This window comes from Heliangelus exortis, chromosome 1, assembly GCF_036169615.1.
Source record: "Heliangelus exortis chromosome 1, bHelExo1.hap1, whole genome shotgun sequence".
Classification (NCBI taxonomy): Eukaryota; Metazoa; Chordata; class Aves; order Apodiformes; family Trochilidae; genus Heliangelus; species Heliangelus exortis.
In genome coordinates this window covers 182625650-182646065 of record NC_092422.1, presented here as the reverse complement: position 1 = coordinate 182646065, position 20416 = coordinate 182625650, and the positions used below count along the sequence as shown (strand labels likewise).

The window sequence follows — 20416 nt, the reverse complement described above, 5'->3', positions numbered from 1 at the left end:
TCCCATGATACCCTATCAAGAAGATATCCAAAGAGGTCAAAGCCTTCTCTCCTGATTTCCAGAACTATGATTCTGCTTGTTGCTCTGGGGCTACTGCACATGTTCCTGAACTCTACCATCTCATGATCACTACAGCCAAAGCTGCCCCTTACCTTCACATCCTCAACCCCTCCTTCACATCCTTCACATCCCCTCTATCTGTCAATACAAGGTCCAGCAGTACTCCTCTCCTTGATGGTTCCTCCACCAGCTATGTCAGGAAGTTATCACCAACGCGCTGCAGGAACCTCCTGGAGTGTGTGTGCCTGGCTGTGTAGCCTTTCCAGCAAATATCAGGGAAACTGAAGCCTCCACAAGAACCTGCAGAGGACCTGTGGGACTGTGATTGTGTGGTGTCTGTAGGCCTCTTCAGCTTCCTCATCTCAGTAGGGTGGCCTGTAAAAGACAGCCACAACAGTGTCTCCCATATTAGCTTGCCCCTTCACACACAAACTCTCAACTGCTCTTTATCTGTCCCTGGGCAGAGCTCAACACATTCTAGTTGCTGCCTCATGTCCACCACCACACCTAGATTCCATCTAATGTAAATATTAAACATTAATACTGTGCCTAAGTGGCAGTTTCAGGCATGACACAATCAAATCCCTTTTAGTTTCGTTTTTCTAACATGATATTTTCTGTGCCACCCTTACTCTTCCACAGCATTATCTGGATTTAAAGGAAAAGACTGCAGTTATCTTTATGCTTCATTTATTAAATCTGGGAGCTAGCATTAGCTTGTAGAATCCGGGAAAAGTGACATGGCAGCTTCAACTAATTATTTTTTCAACATAAGAAATCTTCCCTTCCTCAAACGACTTTCTGCAGATAAAGCTAAGACACCTTTCAATCTCATGTTGCTTTGTTAAGAAAGTATTATACCGGGTCTTCTTCAGAACAACTTTCCAGCTGTTGGTAAAATAACTGCTGCAGCTGAAGCCCGTCAGTACATGAGTTTTCCCCTCATTTCACTTCATTTTCCCTTCCAGTGTGCTTTTTCATTATCAGGTAAGCTCTAGATATAAGTAATGCAGCAAAACAGTGTGCCATCTATCTGATGTACAACTGCATTTCTCCATAAGGCTGGTGTTGAAAAGTTGTGGAATTTTTTTGCAACTTTCTTTCCCCAGGCATCACAGTCTTTACCTTGGGTGTAGAGTGGAGACAGTGAGAAAGAGAGAAAAGATGTGCTTCCACATAATTTTTTAGAACTAACTGCAAATGGTTCTTATGTTTCTTAGTCTTCCATAGTAACACTACTTCCCAGGAAAAGTCCTTCTCTAATGCTTATTATAACAAAAGAAGGAATTATCAAGCAGATGAATGTGAAGTAAAAAAAAAACACTGGGTATTCTCACAGTTGTGTTTAAATATTTTACAGCATTACAATATTTTTTGTTAATTTAACATATTTTAACTTTGATTTTTGCTCAAAATACTTGATCTTGATATAGCATTGGGTAACTAAATCCATCTGTAGATAACTATGCAAAACATTCAGAGTAACTGAAATGTTTCTTAATCCACTGTCCAGGGTGGGAATTTCTGTTACTTTCAAATACAGGATACACTTACATAGGTGCCTAAATATTGACTTATCTATCAATATATAAATATTGACCTTGTCTAGTGCAAAAAATGCATGACTGGAAAAAAACTGAGTCTGTTCCAAGTGAAAGTTTTTGTCTGGCAAACCCAGTGCTTAAATATCATTAACAGAGTTGCATGGTCTTCTCTCAGTTAGTGCTTCTCTCTGCCTATTCCCCTCCTTAAGAGACCAGCTTACGGAGAAATAAAGGCTATTTTCGTGGTGGTTTAAAGGGAGTTAGTTAGTGGTTTTGTCCTAAAAGTCATGATAGAGTCTGAGGGAGTTTAAAACAGAAGACAAAATTTGATTGAAAAAAACCTCCCTTTTAAAAAGTAGTTCCTCTTGAAAAACAGAAGTTAAACCATGACACTCTTTCAATTAGTTTAACAAAAAGTGCTTTCCCCATTCACACTGATACAGCAGAGGCATTTTTTATTTACTCTAAGGGCACTAGTTCAAAGAATTATAGAGACTGCTGAAAGCCAAGAATTTTTATGTTTTATCACAAAACACCAATCTTCAGCCAAACATCCAAAGAAAAACACAGTGGGCTTCCTTATGTTTGTGTTCAAAGTATCAGCATTGGATTAGAAAAATGGCAATGAATTGCTGAATGATATGAGTAGCATTAATTTGGTTTGAAACTCCAGTTTAAATACTTGTAGCATAAATTGAAATCTACTCATCCATCCAGTAGAAGATCATTTTTTTCCCTGCCATGTTGGAAACAGTGCATTAAGAGACCAATGCTTCTGGTTGCTTCCTGAGCTGGATTCATTACAAGAGGTTGGAAAGAGTTAGGAGAGAGCATAAATGTAAAGGGGTGATGCCATTAGTTTAAAGACTAATGGTAGATAAGCTAAATAGTTTCCAAACATGGCAAACCATCCACCTGAGAGAGAAACAAATAATCAACATGGGTTGAAATTTGAAGTCCAGTTGGGAAGAACATGGGATAGGATCTACACTGCAGCCCACTAGCCAGGACACTACCACTCACAACAGTATATTGACATGTTGCTCTGTGAAACAGATGCTGCTCTTAGGTGGAATTATTTTTCACAGAATGAGCCCTCAATACAAAGTGCAGTCCTTGTCTTGATGGAGAGCAATGCACAAGATCTGGTCCAGAATCTCATCCTGGAATCCCCGCTTTACAAAAGCAGTATCTCTAAAAGAGCAGCAAAGACCAAATAATCCTCCATGGTCATGGTAACTCCAGTAAGGGTACCACATGTGGATTGTTAAAAACAAATTAGGAGAGGGAACTAAAAAAATTACATCCTTACATGTGGCTAGGAGAAAGCTGGAGGATACCAGACTTGAAGCAAAGAGACAGTCTGAACCATAGCAAAAACTGTAGCGTATTCAAAAGAAGGTAACAGAAAGGAACATGAACTTCAGTAAACATCTAATTAGATAGGCAAAAAACAATTTGGGAAACAGCTAGGCAAAGGAAACAAACTACTAAATCATTCTTACATATCAACCAGGAGCAAAAGCTTGCTGGAAGGTCGACAGAGACTGTTGATGACCAAGGTACAACATGAGCACTCAGAGGAGACATGGATGTTACAGAAAAGATAAGTTAGGTTTTTTGTTTTGGTATTCATTGATCAGGAAATGGGGGAGAGGTCTAGGCAGGAATCTAGGCAGGAATCCTGTCTGGGGAACTCAGCAAAGCATCTGTCCAATGTGAAAATAACAAAAGATGAGGTGACAATAATCTTTCCAAGATAGAAGCATAGTATCAAGAATAAACAGTATTCACTGTAGTGTGCAACAAGCCATGTTGGGTTGAATAACCTCCTTGGCTTTGGAAACTAAAGGTCAGGAAAAAAAGGAGAAAGATTCTGTGACAATGAAGAAAGCCTACTTGCTACTTCAGTATGAAAAAAAAATACAGGAACTAAACTCTTGGCCAGCAAGTGAATAGCATTCCATAGATGGAAATGCTGCCTAATGAGCATGTAGCAAGAAGTGATTGTTGTAGTCTTGATGGATTTAATTAAGGCTGTTGACAAAATCTGTTACCAAAGGAAACTAAGGAAACTAAGAAGACATGAAATAAAAGGGAAGAGGCTGACATTGGCTAAAATACATGGAAGAGCAGAGAGAATATTTAGTTCCTGTATGTATGCACTCCAAGGTAGGGGGAATAAAAGGAATAGAAGTCATCAGTGGTATGGAAAAGTTGTCAAGTAGGGTGGGGAACAGAGAGTGCTGCTTTGCTGAATGCCTCTTCCAGAACATGCGTAGGGGGCCTCAAAGAGCTCATGGGAGCCAGGGTCAAAAGAAGAAAGTGATTCCTCCTGTACAGCATGGTAGATCTGAAGCACTGCCTGCCAAAGGATGTTATTACTTATGTAAGAGTTTACATGAGTTCAAGAGAGACTCCATAAGCTCTTGTAAGAATGGAATATTTCATAGGAAAACCTCTCAATCTCATTAAGTTCTTACAGCTGAAAATGGCTGTAAATATATACAGCTCCAGCAGGGGAGGTAGCATCATATGTCATTTCAAATCTTATTCTTTCTTGGGTACCTACTTAGAGCTTTTGCTAAAGACAGAATACTGTATTTAATGGAATGCTGGCCTGAACCAGTTTCCTTAGTCTTAGAGATATACCAAATAAAAGTTGATTAATAGATTGCATGATAAATGATCTTCCTCTTGTCACACTTACCAGCTGCAACCCCTCAGATTCCTGAGGCATGAGGAAAGGATGGCAGCAGATCTTGTGTTTGAGGTGCATGAGTAGGATAGATTATTTTTGTGGATTAATTCCCTCCTGCAGTTCTGGAGAGGGAAGCACTAGCTCCACTGCAGGCACTGCCAATGTGGCCATTGCTCATTGACACACCAGCTACGATTTTACCATTTGTACCTGTGCTACTGCACTTAAGTGTTTACATTACATTTGAGCAAAAGATTAATAAAGAAATTTTAGCATTTTCTTCTAATGATCTGAGAACAGAAACCCTTACAGATACAAAGAAAAAACTGAAAAACATAACATACTCAAAACTTCTGAAGGCAGAAAATAGACACATGCTTTCTGTTGCTGTACTTTTCTGGAATTTCTGGGTTCATCTGAGTTTTCTGTATGAAATAAAAATACATTTAATGAGAGAAATAGGCCTTAAAAATTTAGATGTGAAAGTTTTTAAGCAGTAAAGCCTAAATATTAGAAGTGTAATTCTTTGTCTGAGATCCCTAATAAGCAGTTCACTATGGCTGGAACAGCTAAAACTGACCTTCTCTACCTACCCTTGGCCTTTTCCCTCTCCTTCTCTCTGTAAAGGGAAAACAAGTTTTTTATACTTCTTTCTAGAGCTGTATTCTATCTGGAATTGTGTTGTTCTCAGAAGTTAGAACTGTTAGTGCTTGGTCTGCTTCCGATTGTATCATCAGCCAGGGTGATGATATCCCTCATGGATTAATCCTCACAACCTACAAGACATGTAGGATTTAAACATACAGAAGACAGAACAAGGGGAAGAGAGAGGACTACTAGTGCAGAAATGCCCCCCATTTATATAATCTGTAATGCCTGCAGTCTGAAGCCAACCAACAGAGCAGCACCTTCCCATTTCTCCTCTGCTCTCTACTCTGTTGCTGTAACACATCTCTGCCTACTCTGGGTACCATACAGCCTCATGAGGAGCAAAATAGTTGGTACCAGCTCCTTGGTAGGATCAGGCCAGTCTTGCCACAATGACACTTAGTCAACAGACTTCCACATCTGTCATCATAAAACTGAAGCTTCTTGTTTGGCTTGGATTTCCGGGTCCCAAACCAATTACAATGTATGGATATTCTACTGTGATACATGAATATAGCCAATAGCTTATATAACCAGGCTGAATAAGCAGACAATTTCTACTGCTATGAACTTGAAATCCAAGGTCAGATACCTTTACTGCCCTTTCCTGATGAAAATGTCTGATTTGTCATTGGCTTGCCCTGATGTTGCAAACTAGTTCTGTTGGTATATGTCCATACTTATGTGGCTACATTAAAGTCAACATAAACTTTGGAAATACTTCAGAGTAAGGGCTCCTATGACTGTACTCTGTGTTGAATTTGACTCAGATCAAGGCCTACTATTGCCACAACAGTATGTAAACATGATGCTCAGAATTAAAGATAAAACCAGGATTTCCTAGGTTACATATCGTATTTTACAGGTACTGTCTGGATTAATATTTTATGTATTTCACATATACTTCATCCACATATAAACAGTTATGTTTATGCATGGTATATGTGTATTTAAATATTAAATACTCTGAAGAGCAGTGATAAAAAGGGTGTAATTTGTATATATTTTTCAGTAGCTTTATTTTTGATTTTGTATGTCCTTATGGCATGGTGGATAACTCTCTAAGCCGTGAAGCAATTCTAGTTTTTTGCAAAGACTGATGTTACAGCCTTTGGACTCTATTTTTCAAACAAAAGAAGTTTTATAAAATGATCAAGTGGAAGGCTGCCTGATATCTCTCACATAACCAGCACGTTCTATCTCCACCACAGTCACAAAACTGTGTAAGGACAAGCACTGGAATGGGAGCAAGTGAGCATAAAATAGGAGAGAAAAAAAGAGGCATGACTGTTGCCATATTCCACTCGAGCTGCTACGTGTCCATGGAGTTTAGCCAGACTGATATTTATTGTTTCCATTTCTGCTTTGTGGTTGTATCTAAACACAAATAATTCCTGTAGACAGTGATACTGTTACTTCAATCATCATAGACAAACTCTTCTGATAATAAAAAGTCTATTTTTGTAGCTGGTAGCAGGATTATGGTATTCTGTTATGCTGGAAAAACAGTGAAAAATCACTACAGAATATTCAATAATTACAAAAGCAGCATATGCTCCTCTCACTCTTGCTCCTTGGTTATCCGTTCCCATATTCAAAAAAAGCACACAAGCTATTTTAATGTGTTTGAGGAACCAAGCACTTTGCACTGAAAAAAAATAATATCTGGTTCTCCGTAAGAGAGGATAAGCCACCAAATATTCTGGGTTTTATATCAACATCCTCTGACTCTATGGCCTCAGTTACTTGAACTTATTTGATTGCACCTATCTTCAAAATTTTACTAAAATAAAATCATTACTAATTTACTGCAAGGTCACAAAAAAAAAAAAAAAAAAAAAAAAAAAAAAAAAAAAAAAGCTTCAGTTGTCCAGGATCTTGAAGCGTCAGCAGATACACAGAAGTGAAACAGATCTGTGAACTTTCCCCTTGGTAGGAAAATGCTAGAGTAATGATATGTTGCAAATAACTGTGGTTTGGCAAAATCTAAGAGTATGCTGTGATACACACAAGCCAGAATGTGAAGTATCCAACTGGAGATACATGTAAATATAACAAACCTTAAGCAAAGCTATTTCTCAGCCAGCGTATCTCATCAATGGCTTTGTTGGCTGAAAAACCTTTCTGTTGTCCTGACAAAATAATCTGCAGCGAAACCAGGCCTAACTAGTAACTAGAAGTTAACTGTACTACTCTTGGTCAGGTTTTTGCAATCTCCTAGCTTTTAAAAAAAACAACAAAAACAAAACCAACTTTTCTCTCCAGATCTGTATCCTGTCCTCACTGGCAAAAGTCTAAGATCCAAAATTATCTTTTCTATATACATTTCCAGCAGCCCGGTATGGACACAGTGTGTTCAGCCTCTTAGGAAGACTTGAGAAATAGATCTTTCTTGATCTTGACCTGCTGGTCTTGGCTTACTGGGCTTTTTGGAGGGTACCTGAATGTTTTGCTAAGTGATGCCTGATTTTTAAAAGCAAAGCATGCTCTCTCTAAAATCAAAGATATTGTTTCTGCATCCTGAAGCCTATGTTGTTATCTAGACATCATCACTGCACTGTGTCCATAGAGGGCTGTTTTGTAACAGTAATGTGACTTAACTCTGTGTATGCTGGAAAAGGTGGCCTCACTCTCCATTTCTAGCAGAAGGCTGCATTCCTCAGCTACCCTGTAAATGCCTAATAGCACATTTTTCAAATCTGCTTTTACACACACATCCTGAACTAAGGCTTTATTATACACCAGCTGATATGGTTACTTCATTTTCAAAGTGTCAAAGGTCCCAAAGTCTTAAGTACTCTGATCCCACCTCTATAATTTCAAATACAATACCCTGTCCAACCAAGTGAACAAGTAGGAATAAAAAATTAGGAGGGGATAGGCGAAGAGCAAAATAAATCAACAAGACAATTGGCTTTAAGGTTTCTTTTTTTTTTTTTTTTTTTTTTTTGCGAATTCAGCCTGGTTTTGCTGCAAGGACCGTGCGAATCCGTCGGGGTTGTTTTTGTCTAATAACACTGCAACAGCACAATACCGGTTTCCTTTTGACGAGAAGACAGGAAATAAATTACGCCTATTTGGAAAGCGCTGCCCCGGAGACGCCGCGCTGCCCGGTCCCTCCCGAGGCCACCCCGAGGCCACCGGCCCCGGCTGCCCTCGACCGCCCCACCCCGCTCGTCCCCTCTGCCCGGGGGAAGGGCTCGGCAGACGTCATAGGGGACGCGATGCCCCACCGCCCCGGGGCCTGAGCTATCCCCGTCGTCGCCGTTCGCTTCCTCCCACCCCCACCCCCCGGCGAGGCCGGAGCCGGAGGCGGTGCCTGCTCCGCAGGGCGGGCGGAAGGAAAGGGCCGGCAGCAGCCTGAGGGGAGAAGGGGCGCTGCGGGGCCGAGCTCTGGGGACCCGCCGTGCAACCGGGACGAGCGTCGGGGATCCATCGTGCAGCTGGGTCTGAGCTCCAGGGGACCCTCTGTCAACCGAGCGACGGAAGACCCGCGCTGCTACTGCCGAGCCCGTGCGAGCGGCCGGGGCCGGAGCCGCGGTGCGGGGTAGCCGGGCCGCTGCCGGGGCCGCCCCGCGCCGCGCAGCCAATGGTGGTCGGCGGGGCGGGCTGCGCGGCGCCGGGTTGCGTTGTGCAACGCGCCGCGCTTTGAAGGCGACCATCACCCCTTGGAGGCAGGGCTCGTTCGGCATCTGTCACGGCAGGGCGGCCGGCGCGGAGCCGGGGCCCCCGGCGGCCCGATGAACAGCCGGCGGGGCCGACCTTCCCGCTGGGCATGAGCCACCCCCACTAGGAGCGGCGCGAAGCAGAGCCTCCGGCGGGACAGGATGACCCACATGCTGCATGCAGCGGCCCGGAGGGTGCAATGGAGCAGGGCGGGCGCCGCGAAGAAGGCTGCGTGCCTGCTGGCTGCGGCGTACGGGCTCAAGATCCTCTATCCCATCATCCGCAGGCGCATGAAGCGGGCAGGCGGCAAGGGCGGCTCGCAGGATGCCGGCCGGGCTGAAGGGGGCCGGGAGGCGCCGCACCGCTCCGGCAGCCGGGGCAGAGCCTCTCCGGCCGTGAACGCGGAATTTTTCAAGCAGCTGCTGGAACTTCGCAAGCTGTTTTTCCCAAAGCTGGTGAGCACCGAGCTGGGCTTGCTCTGCCTCCACTCAGTGGCTCTGGTTTCCAGGACCTTTCTCTCCATCTATGTGGCCGCCCTCGACGGGAAGATAGTGAAAAGCATCGTAGAAAAAAAGCCCAGGAGCTTCGTTTTCAAGTTAATCAAATGGCTGATGATTGCGATCCCGGCCACTTTCGTGAACAGCACCATACGATACCTGGAGTGCAAGCTGGCCCTCGCCTTCCGCACGCGACTGGTGGATCACGCCTATGAGACCTACTTTACTAACCAGACTTACTACAGGGTGATCAGCATGGACGGGCGGCTGGCCAACCCTGACCAGTCCCTCACCGAGGACATCATGATGTTCTCGCAGTCCGTGGCGCATCTCTACTCCAACCTTACCAAGCCCATCCTGGATGTCGTGCTCACCTCCTACACCCTCATCCGCACAGCGCGGTCCCGGGGGGCGAACCCCATCGGGCCCACGCTCCTGGCCGGACTCGTCGTCTACGCTACGGCCCGAGTGCTCAAAGCCTGCTCGCCCAAGTTTGGCAAGTTGGTGGCTGAGGAGGCGCACAAGAAGGGCTACCTGCGCTTCATGCATTCACGCATCATTGCCAACGTGGAAGAGATCGCCTTTTACCGAGGGCACAAGGTAAGGCGGAGAGGAAAAGGAGGGTGTTTGGGGTCGCTCCTGCAGTGCCGGAGCCAGACCGCCCTCTGTGACACTCGGGTCCCTCTGACACTTAAACCTGTTTACAGCCAGCACTTCCCGTTTCCTAGGAAAATGCCGCCTCGCAGGCGGTGACTGGGGGAGCGGACGGCAGTTCCCATGAGCTCTGACAGTGTTCTGCAGCTGGATCTTACGGTTTTCTAAAAAGCTAATCTCCGTCCGTGTTTTTCCCCAACCCGGTCCATTCCGCTTAACTTCTTCAGGCTTGTTTTTTTTTTTTGTTTTTGTTTTTTTTTTTACACTCCCGCGTGTTTACGAACCACCAGATTTAATGCTGCAGAAACACCAACCGGGGCACACCAGAAAGTCTAGGGGAAAACTCTGTTGATAGCACTACAACCTTTGACGCTCTTTTACATAGCTAAGTGAAGATGTAGTCATCCGAGTCTTAAAATAGCTTAAGTACAGTACTTCAGCAGTCACAGTTACATAAACTAGTGGCTTGTTTTAAAGCCATCTTATTACGGAACTATTCATATTTTTATTAGCAAATTTTGGCTATAACACCTCTCAAATACAATTTGGAAAAAAACCATGTTTTCATGTAAGGTGAAAATGAAAGCTGGAAACCAGCCTGATTTACTCTTCCAGCCCAAGCAATGGTTATGTAATGTAAAAGGTTTATTTTAGTAGAGGCAATCATTCTCAAAAGCTGCCTATCAGAATGTTTGAAGTGTTGCTAAATTAAACATTTTTTCAGTTCCCACATATACTGTCTTGAACTGAATGCATTGTATCATAATGACTTGCAAACACTTGTTAAACCTCTTGGGATAGTTCTCTCTTCCTTGAGACTGCTTGCAGGGAAACAAGCAGCATTGCATTTCAGGGATCAGCTCTGCAACTTTAAGTCATTCGAGGTAATTGATCCCCAAACACTTTCCAATAGTAGGAGTTTCAGTTGCTGTGAAACTCTACAGCTGCAGCTTCATTAAAGGGATGTTGAATCAATCTTATTTTGCTACAATCAGCTGTTGTGACTGCCTTGTATGGTGTTCTTGTACATATCAGAGAACTTAAAAGAGCTGAAAACCTGCCAATGTGCTATTGAGGGACAATTGCTTAAATAAGAACCAGGTCCACTGACTTCCATAAAGCTGTACACTTTAGCTGTGAGACTTCAGCACTGTGAAAATGAAGTACCACATAGCAGATGTAACTCAGAAGTCACAGCTCTAGGTACCCAATTGTTTCATGTGTGGAAGCATCTTGTTGCATTGTACAAATGTTTTATTTTTCACCTGTAGGTAGAAATGAAACAGCTGCAAAAAAGTTACAAGGCTTTGGCAGATCAAATGAATCTTATTTTGTCCAAACGTTTATGGTACATCATGATAGAGCAATTCCTGATGAAGTATGTCTGGAGTAGCTGTGGTATGATTATGGTTGCCGTGCCCATCATCACCGCAACAGGATTTGCAGATGGCGGTAATACCATTTTTTACTTTATTTCTAAATGTTTCTTTAAAGTCACCTTCTCAAAAGACCATACCTCCCCTGAATGCTATTCATATTAATTTATTGTTCACATATTTTATTGCAATGTCTGTGTCTTGTATGTAACTTCCAAGCATAGCAGGTCAGCTGAGGAAAGAACAATGCAAAAGATCCAACTTTGAACTTTCTAGCATGAATTCAGGACTTAGCATCCTTGTGTCATGTAGGATTATAATGATAGTTGTAGTCCTTTTTAACTAGTCACTGCTGGGATGGCAGGCTGGTTTTTGGGGCATCTCCTAGTACTTTACAAAATGCTACTACTAACTTTCTTAGAGTACTTATCTTCTCCTTCCATGAACCACAGAACCACAGGGTAATTATTCTCTTATGTGTTAATGAATTAGGAACCACTGTTCCTGACTACATGAGGGAAGAGAAGTGAACTCAGATGGTATAATTTTTGACATCCTATTAGGACTTTTCAGAAAGTGAAATGAGACTCGAGTAGTATTGTAATTGCAGATACAACTGAAAAAAAAAAAAGGCTGAAAGAAATGTAATTAAGGAGCAACAATGATGGAAAAATGGGGAAGTCTGTTTCAATAGGCTTCCATATACACAATTAGAACCATATACAAATTTCACAGGATTCTTCAGCACAGATCCTACAATGTCTGTGAAAGGATCAATTCTAACTTGGGTACATTTAATCAGGAATGAGTAAATTCTTTTCAGTGCAGGTTTAGTAGTTTCCAAATCAAAAGGGCTATCCAACTGAATGAGAGGGTTTTGACCTGTAGGATGACATCAAGCAGCTCCCACATGGTTTAGCTTACTTGCAGTTGTGTTGATGTGCTTCTGGGTGTTCAGCTGTCTGAGCTGTCTGCCCAGCACATGGAAGGCACTATATCAAGAGACACTGGCTGGCATCCTGGTAACAGCTTCAGAAATATTAGGAGGTGCTATTCCAAACAGAAGAGTTGTACAAAGCTGTTTCATCTCACAGTGGAGGTTATCAGCACAACACAAAGAGTTATGTGACTTTCTGCTATAACAGGAATGAGTACAGTCAAGAAAAAGGTGGTTTAACTACACAGTGTAAATTTCTTTGTGGTATTACAGCATGAATAATAGAAAAAGACTTGTATTCACGCTAAGCTAAGCAACATTCCTGTCACTCCTGGGTATTTTTTTCATAAATACTTTTCAAATGTGGGAGAAAAGAAAGGGACAGTGGTGCTCATGTTGTAATGCAGAATTTGCCACCAGCAACCACGGGGCTTATTATGGAGACCTGATGCAATCATAATGATGGATCAGGAATACTGACAAGTCAACACTAACAAGACCAGTTCAAAGTACAACAGGTATTCAAAGAGTAAAGCAGACCTGAGCTTACCAGTGTGCTGCTTGGGAAAACAGCACTTTGTGCCTCAGCAGGTCAGACTCAAATTCATTCATATCTGAAGGAACAGATGGTGAATTTATTACTTCAGGATAAATAACCAGAATCAGGGATCTGCACAAAATTGGTAACATGACCAGGTCTAAGACTAAAGGTGTAAACCAATGGATTTTGTACAGTTCTTCAGGAAGGAAGAGAAAAGCAACAAAACAGAAAGAATCATGCAATAAAAAGGAAGAAGAATCTTTGATAACAGTGATATTTGTGAATGAAATTCTGTTAGATATTTCAGAGAAGACACTAACTTGCAAAGACAAGATTCCCATTTGATAATATTTCACATTCTTTTTGTATTAAACAATTGAGTGCTCCAAATGTCGTGTTTCTCATCTGTTTCTGGAAAGTGACTATTTTTGGAAGCAGGACTTTGATTTTTCTAGACACAGTGAACAGTTATCTTTGTTTATAAAACAAGTATGACTATGAGCTACATAAAAGAAGATGAAAAGGGAAATATTACATTCTTTATGAATCAGGGACAGTCTGTCTGCCCTGTTACAATGCACCACTTTTTCAAATGCAGGAGGGCAGCAATATGAAAGATGTTTTTGACATTTGGAAAAGTTTGAAAAATGTAATTGTGGTGGGGTTAGGTATGTGATATCAGAGTTCGTGTTTTGGAAAGGTTAAATGCTCATAAAATCTATAGAATTTTAATTTTTTTTTCAAATACCCCTACAAGTGTGCTTAAAATGACGGATGCAGTGGTTAGCAGAGATACTTAATTCTTGCTAGATGAGCTAGCCTGGATTCTGGGAGCAGCTATCAGTAAGTTCTGCATTTGCATACAGGAGGAATGGTGCAGTAGTGTAATTAAACCATAGCTGATTCCTCAGTGATTTTCTTTGGTGGTTCTACATAGTGTGGACTGTAACTTTGACAAGATGAGCACAAATAGGTTCTCCAAGAAGTAAGGAATAAATTTTGGTTTAGTTTTTACTAATGAATTAACTGAATTATCTCCATCCCTCAAGTGTATTCTTCTTGGAGTGGAAATACTTCTTAAAATCAGTGAACTAGATGAGCACAGTTAATTAAAATAGTAATAAACCACATATGAGGCCAGAAAGAGTAACATAGATAGGTGTGGGTGTGTATAAATACATGTATATGAAAAACTATCATGTAAGAATTTTTAAAAGTTTTTCCTAAATTACCGATAGTATTTCAGTGATTCAGATCTAATTATGTAGGAATGTGGATGTGGATGTCTGTGGATGTGTAAATGAAAACAAAATACCATTTAGATTTAACTAAAAAAGACAGAAAGACACATGGCTTTGGTAACAGATGTAGTTTTCTAGACACCAGATTTCTAGAATCACATCTTGTCAGGAAAGTGAAACAGTTGCCAGGTAAAAAAATACTGGATTACTCTTACATTGCTTGATTTAGCCTATAAAATTACAGTTGCATTATACTTGCAGGGTATTTCTCCTGTATATATTTTTGACTGTAAGTACCGTGCAAACATCACAGAGGATGTTAATAACAATTGCACATACAGGTGTTGCATTAATGAATCCACCTGTTGTATTACCCTGCCTAACTTGAAGCCTAGTAACTTCTTAGCTTTAAAAAGGAGCTTAAAAAAATTTCTCAAACTTAAGAAAATATGTATCTAGAGCCCATACTGCAACAGACTTAAGCAGTAAATAAAGACTATATATAAAGTTGCACTGTGCAGAAAACCCTTGAGACCTTTCATTTTAACTGCTGTATGTGAGAAATATTTTAGTAGTTGGTTAGTACACATTATTGTCTTTTTTGTGGATGCAGCTATTAACACCGAAGCTGCATGTGGTGTTAAAATATTCAGCAGCTTCTTGAGTCCTTCAAAAAGCAAACATTATACATGGACTATGCTGTCTAAATTTGTATGCCACATGGTAGCAAGAGTGTACGTACCTATGTTTACATTTAACTTGTATTTCTCATGTATCTTCTATAATTAAATTAGGGAAGAGAAGACTTAGACTGGATGTTAGGAAAAAGTTCTTTATCATGAAAAGTGGAACAGGTTGTCCAGGGAGATAGTTGAGACCTCATCCCTGGAGATATTCAAGGTGAGGCTTGACAGCACTCTGAGCAACCTGATCTAGTTGAGGGTGTCCCTGCTTACTGCAGGGGCATTGGACTTATGTGACCTTTAGAGGTCCCTTCCAACCCAAAGTATTCTGTGCTTCTATAATTGCTGCTGTTTTCTCCTTGCCTGTTGACTACTCGTGTTCTTACCAGACAACTCTTTTACTTGGAGCAAGAGTTTTCTTGCTGATAGTATACAGTGTCACAATCAAAGAATTGCAACTTGTTCTGAGGGGTCAGATGAAGGGAGAAACTGTGTTGTGCCTTTAATAAAAAGAGCTCGTTACTTTTTTTTTAGAAATAAAATTTGCCAATTTTCCATCAATGTGCATGCTTTCTTTTACATGAAGTAGGTAAATAAGGCTGAAAATTAATTGTGTAAATAGTACAAATTATATTAAAAGTGTGTTTCAGATCCCTGCTTAGGTTTCACTTTTTTAATATTTTGAAAAATTTAGGTTGAATAATGATAGATTAAAAGGAAAATATCTAGGTAGACAAACAGTGTAAAATAACAGGATGTTTTGTGTAAGAAGGTGAAATCCATATATTCCTCCTTTGTTATCAAGCTATTTATTCTGGTTAATTCCCCAATTCTTTTTGAAAGGTTGTCTTTATAGAGTTAACTTTTTCTCAATTTAAAAGCTACTCTGCAATGGCTCACATTGTAATTGTAGTTTAATTTGTAGAGATAATTTTCATAAGAATATTTTAATGGAAGACTTCTTTTTTACTTTTAGAATTGGAAGATGGCCAGAAACAGGCAATGGTTAGTGAAAGAACAGAAGCTTTTACTACATCACGAAACTTGCTGATCTCTGGAGCAGATGCTATTGAAAGGATTATGTCTTCTTACAAAGAGGTACTGTACATCTGTCATATGTAAAACAAAAGAGGAAAAAAAGTAAAACAGAACATACATTTAATATAAAATACATAAAAAAAGAAGTGGGATTTCTAAAGGCAAATTATATGGTGACTAAATCGATGTAGATCTTTGAAATGATAGTTTGATCTTTAGACTTAAGTTCACAAACAGTCTAAAGTGCACAGATGGCAGTGTGGTGCAATATGTAAATCTCATTTTTAATACCTGTATTCAGGTGTCATCAGAGAGCAACAGAAATTCCTGGAATGTGAGTGATAAAGGTTCACATTCCTCTTTGGAGCACAGACCTGAATTCAGGCTGTCTGCTTCCCATGTATTTTGGACTTTTCTGTTGGAAGTGTCGTGTTTTCTGTGAAATACAAGGACAACTGAGTACTTATTTCTTGGCCAGCTAAGCTGTAGGGCTTTTTCAGTATCTTTTTATCAGTGTACTAAGCTGTAGGGCTTTTTATCAGTGAACTTGTTAAACTGTAAGTAGTTTTGCAAAGTAGAGAAATTTTAGCAGGTACACCTTGGGGCAGCAAATAGTCTAGAAGTACGGGGTGTTCACCTGGAAGGTCAGAGATGTTATTTCAGATCCTTACCCAAATTCCAGTAACAGGCTTCATTTGTAATCTGTCTTGGGAGTTTCTCTAGATGCTGGCTTAAGCAAAAGGAAAGTGAGTCCATGCTGTTACTCTCCTCAACATTTCCTTCGGAATGGTGGTTCTGCATCCATTAATTGGACTCCATCCATTAATATTTGCTCTTCCCTTTGGTTGGGACCCTTTTTCCCAGTGCTGTGTGAGTGGCATGCATTAGCTAAGCAGCAAACCCAGGGCTGTGGATTCCATTGCTTGGAATCCAGCCATAATAGCTATGGCTTTGTAAATTGGAGAAAGAGGGGTGGCTTGGCACCTTCAGATATGGACTCTGATAAAGCCAGAGTCTGTGCTTTTTTTGGAAGTTCTTCTAATGGACTATGATTTTGACCTGTGCTCCTTTAGCTGTTCCCTGCTTGGCCTCTGCTCTAAAGATACTGCCACATAACCTATTATACATTGATGTAATTTTGCAGTCTTCTTCCCATCAAGCTAATTCAGCATGTGGATCAGATGGGCTCAATTTTCTTTGCAAGTGTAGGTGGCAGTATTTAGTGTTTTGACAAAGCTTGTTTGTGGGGTCATGGTTTAGTTATGTTTCTTTTGGGGCACAGCTGGTACAAGTTTCATTTGTCACAGGCAGGATTTTCTCCATAAAATGCCTCTGTCAAGGGCTCAGTCCTGGCACGAGCTTCTGCTGAAGTTGATAGAAAGACTCCAGAGGGGGAGAATGATGTTACAGCTCCTGTGTGCTACCTCCTGCCTCAGGTGCTGTTAGCCCAGGACTTTCCACAGCTGTTGGTCCAATAACCAGTAGTGCAAAGCAATGCACAGCTCATGGAGCTGAAACATTGAGTGACTGGTCTCTTTAAAATGAGTTTTCTGAAACACTGCATGCTTCTTAGCCTCCAGTGGGGTGATGGCCATGTGACCAGCACTAGCACTCACTTCTGAATTTGGCACAGACAAATTTATAGAGGATTTGTATATTGTAATTACGTATGTCCATAGCAAATGGGGTCAGTCATGGGGTGTGTGTGTGTTTAACCACAGCAAGCTAATAATTTTATAATCTTGAACTGATTTTCTTGTTATTCTTGACTTGCTCTCTCCATTTGGTATAAAAATTAATCTAAAATTAATTTAAAACTATCTAATAATACTTGTATAATAAGGTGCCTGAGTTTAATACTTCTCTGCCAGCAGATGGAGGCAGTTCTTTGGAAGGTCTTGATGGTGTAACTGCCCACAAATAGAAAGTTACCAGGTCCAGAGACCTGCTTTTGTTTCCACCAGATGGAAATTGTGGCAAAAGGACAAAAAAAAAAAAAATGGAGAAAGAGTTTTACAGAATCTCACCATCTTGAAAATGCCCAGGTTCTAATCCAGGGTCTCAGACTTGGCTCTGGTAGCATGCATTTGACAGAAGAGGTATTTCCTTTTTCTACCATATTTTAGATGAGGATGCCCTGGTGCTGCCAGGGCAGCTTTTACGTGGAAAAGCACAGTTTTCCCACAGGAGGTTTTGGCAACACAGGGAAGTAAACATCAATAATTATAGATGCCAGTTTTTCTCAGTTTCATGGACCTTTATTCTGCTGACAAATGCAGAGATTTTGTTTTTCTCTTATATGATAAACTCTGTTTCCAGAAATGCTAATAGCTATTACTTGCTGGCCAAAGGCTCTACTGATCCATGGAAAAGAGCAGACCCTGTGACCTTCTCATTTACTGGATTTATCATAGCTTACAGGGGCTGAATGTGTCCCCCTCAGACAGTCTCTGCTGGCTGACAGGAGCTGTGCATGCTATATAGGTTAACACAGAACCTTGTTGTTGTTTCTCAGGTTACTGAGCTAGCAGGCTACACTGCCCGTGTCTACACAATGTTTTCAGTCTTTGATGAGGTGAAGAGAGGCATCTACAAAAGATCTGTTGTTATTCAAGGGTCTGAAAACAACAGCAAGAATGAAGATAAAGCAGAATCACACGTTGATGGGCCCTTAGAAATCAAAGGTAATTAATTCATATTTGTATGTGTTTCCCTGTGTGGAGCTGGTGTAGTGGGACAGGCAATGAACAAAGGTTTTGCTTCTGCAACAAATGGACCTCTAGGCCTTATTACCTCAGAGACCACCTTGCCTTCTATTTGAAATTCCTGTTATTTTGTAACTTAGTGCTTCTGCCATGCTTTTTGAATGCAGAAAAATTGCTCAAATGTTTTCTGTGACAACTGCCAATTAAAAAGACATCTCAACTTTATTATCCTTGGTGGTGGTGGTATTATTATTCTTACATAGACAGTGCCTACTTTCCACAGACACTCAATTTTTTCCAGAAAAGAGACTGAAACATTTTAATCTCAGTAGTTCTTGACAAAAATACTGCTTTGTTGTCAACAACTAAAGATCAGCTTGTGCTCATTTTTTTGTAATTTAGTGGGAATTTTCGGCTGAAAGTGGTCTGAAAAAGTGGTCCCCTCATGTTCCAAATGATCTGATCAATATTTACCTTATGCCTCCTGTCCCTATCCTCTACCTTTCTGGTAGCACTATCTTTCTCTCGCCACCCCCCATCCCCCCAGAGCATTTGCTGTGCACATCCATTTCTTATTGTGCCCCATACTGTGCCAGTTTCCTCTTGTGTTCAGCTTCTCTCTGAGAGACTTAGAGGCAGCTTTTGTAATGAGCTTTTCCCAGTTTCCCGACAGACCCCTTCTGCCCTCTGTGGTGTTGAAAAGCTTCATTCCCTCCCTCTAGCCTCTGAAAACTTTGGTAAAGTTGAAGGCACTAAGGTGGTCTTCCTGAAGTAACATATTTTAACAAATTCAACAGTGCTGGTCTTCAGTAAGGATTTCTCAAAGGCCTTCAAAAAAGGTTCTCCAAACAAACAGTTTGTTGTAGTGTGGTGCATAGCTCTGGAGATAGCTGATGTCTTAATCCTGTAGATCTTGGTAATTTTTGGCTGATGTTACAAGAAATGGCCTTTTATAACTATTACATTTTTTTCACTTGCAAGGGTTTGTAGTTCCTGGAGCAACAAAGTAATTTTAGGGCTCTTTTAAATAACCATGTTTTAAAAATGAAACCAAATACAGATCAGATATGCACGTATGCTCTTCATGTTCCCTTTTAGTCTACTATGCTCATACTTCACTCTTTTTTCCCTCTGCATCCTTTTTCCAAGATCTGTCCTCCTACAGTCACACATTTCATTCAGCCTTAGTTCCTTCTAAGTGGTATTTGCTTCTGAGTGTTAGTAGGCTCTCAGAGGCAGCGAGCCAGTGCCAAGCATTCTGCACAAGGACTTAAGTAGAATTTAGGCCAGATTAATCTAGGCCATAGTCTACACATTTTTTATGACAAGTCCCATTGTAATACTTTTTTTCTTTTCTTTTGGTCTTGATACTTAAGAAATTCCCACAGAGTGGATTTGTCTGTGGAAGAAAGTACACGTGCTCACATATGTAGACTTGACTACATTGTTAAAAAAAAAAAATCTTAATATTCAGCTTCCCCAAAGGCTTTTTCATACTTATTTCCTTTTAAATCATTCAGTGTAAGTTTAAATAACTAAGGGACATCTGTGCTGTGCTTTGCATTTACTGTTGTTAGTAATTACATTGTGAAAATAAGAATAATATTAGAATACTTTTAACAGATACTAATATTATCTAAATTCAGAATTTTAAAGTTATTATACAAAATAGAATTTTGTACATCTTGCATTTCTGGTTCCACATTAAAATGATTTCAAAGCACCTGAGAGTAGCAATCAAACATTGCAAAGTTAGGAAATGAGATTTAAGTTTACTTAATACTTACTTAGCTTATTATTTGGTATCATAGATTTATTTTAACTAGACTTTCTCCGAGTGCTTCAAAAACATGAATGAATTTTGGAGAATTTGGTGGAGATTGTGAAGGATAATTTTCTGTGGAGATGTAGTCAGGTCAGTGGCAGGTCCTTTGCAAGAACTCGTGGTTGAAGTGACTGGTATGGCCCTCTCTCAAAGAAGGGTGTCTTGACCCATCAAAAATTACATCCTTTCTGTGATCTGTCTCATCTCCCTGTTGTGTATCAGGTGCCCTTGTAGGAGTCTGAAGGTGGTAGAGCCTGTCAGTCTTACAAGGCTGAAATTTTATTTATTTATTTTTTTAAT

General features: G+C 40.7%; 1 protein-coding gene across 1 annotated transcript in view; it reads left to right on the top strand.

Moving 5' to 3' along the window:
- The first annotated feature begins 8590 nt into the window (after positions 1 to 8590).
- ABCD2 (ATP binding cassette subfamily D member 2) overlaps positions 8591 to 20416 on the top strand; it is a 46628-nt gene continuing 34802 nt past the window's right edge. Inside the window, exons 1-4 of the mRNA XM_071733894.1 lie at positions 8591 to 9716; positions 11042 to 11222; positions 15525 to 15646; positions 18102 to 18270. Coding sequence (XP_071589995.1) covers positions 8781 to 9716; positions 11042 to 11222; positions 15525 to 15646; positions 18102 to 18270 — 1408 coding nt within the window. The 5' untranslated portion in view covers positions 8591 to 8780. The remainder of the gene's footprint in view (positions 9717 to 11041; positions 11223 to 15524; positions 15647 to 18101; positions 18271 to 20416) is intronic.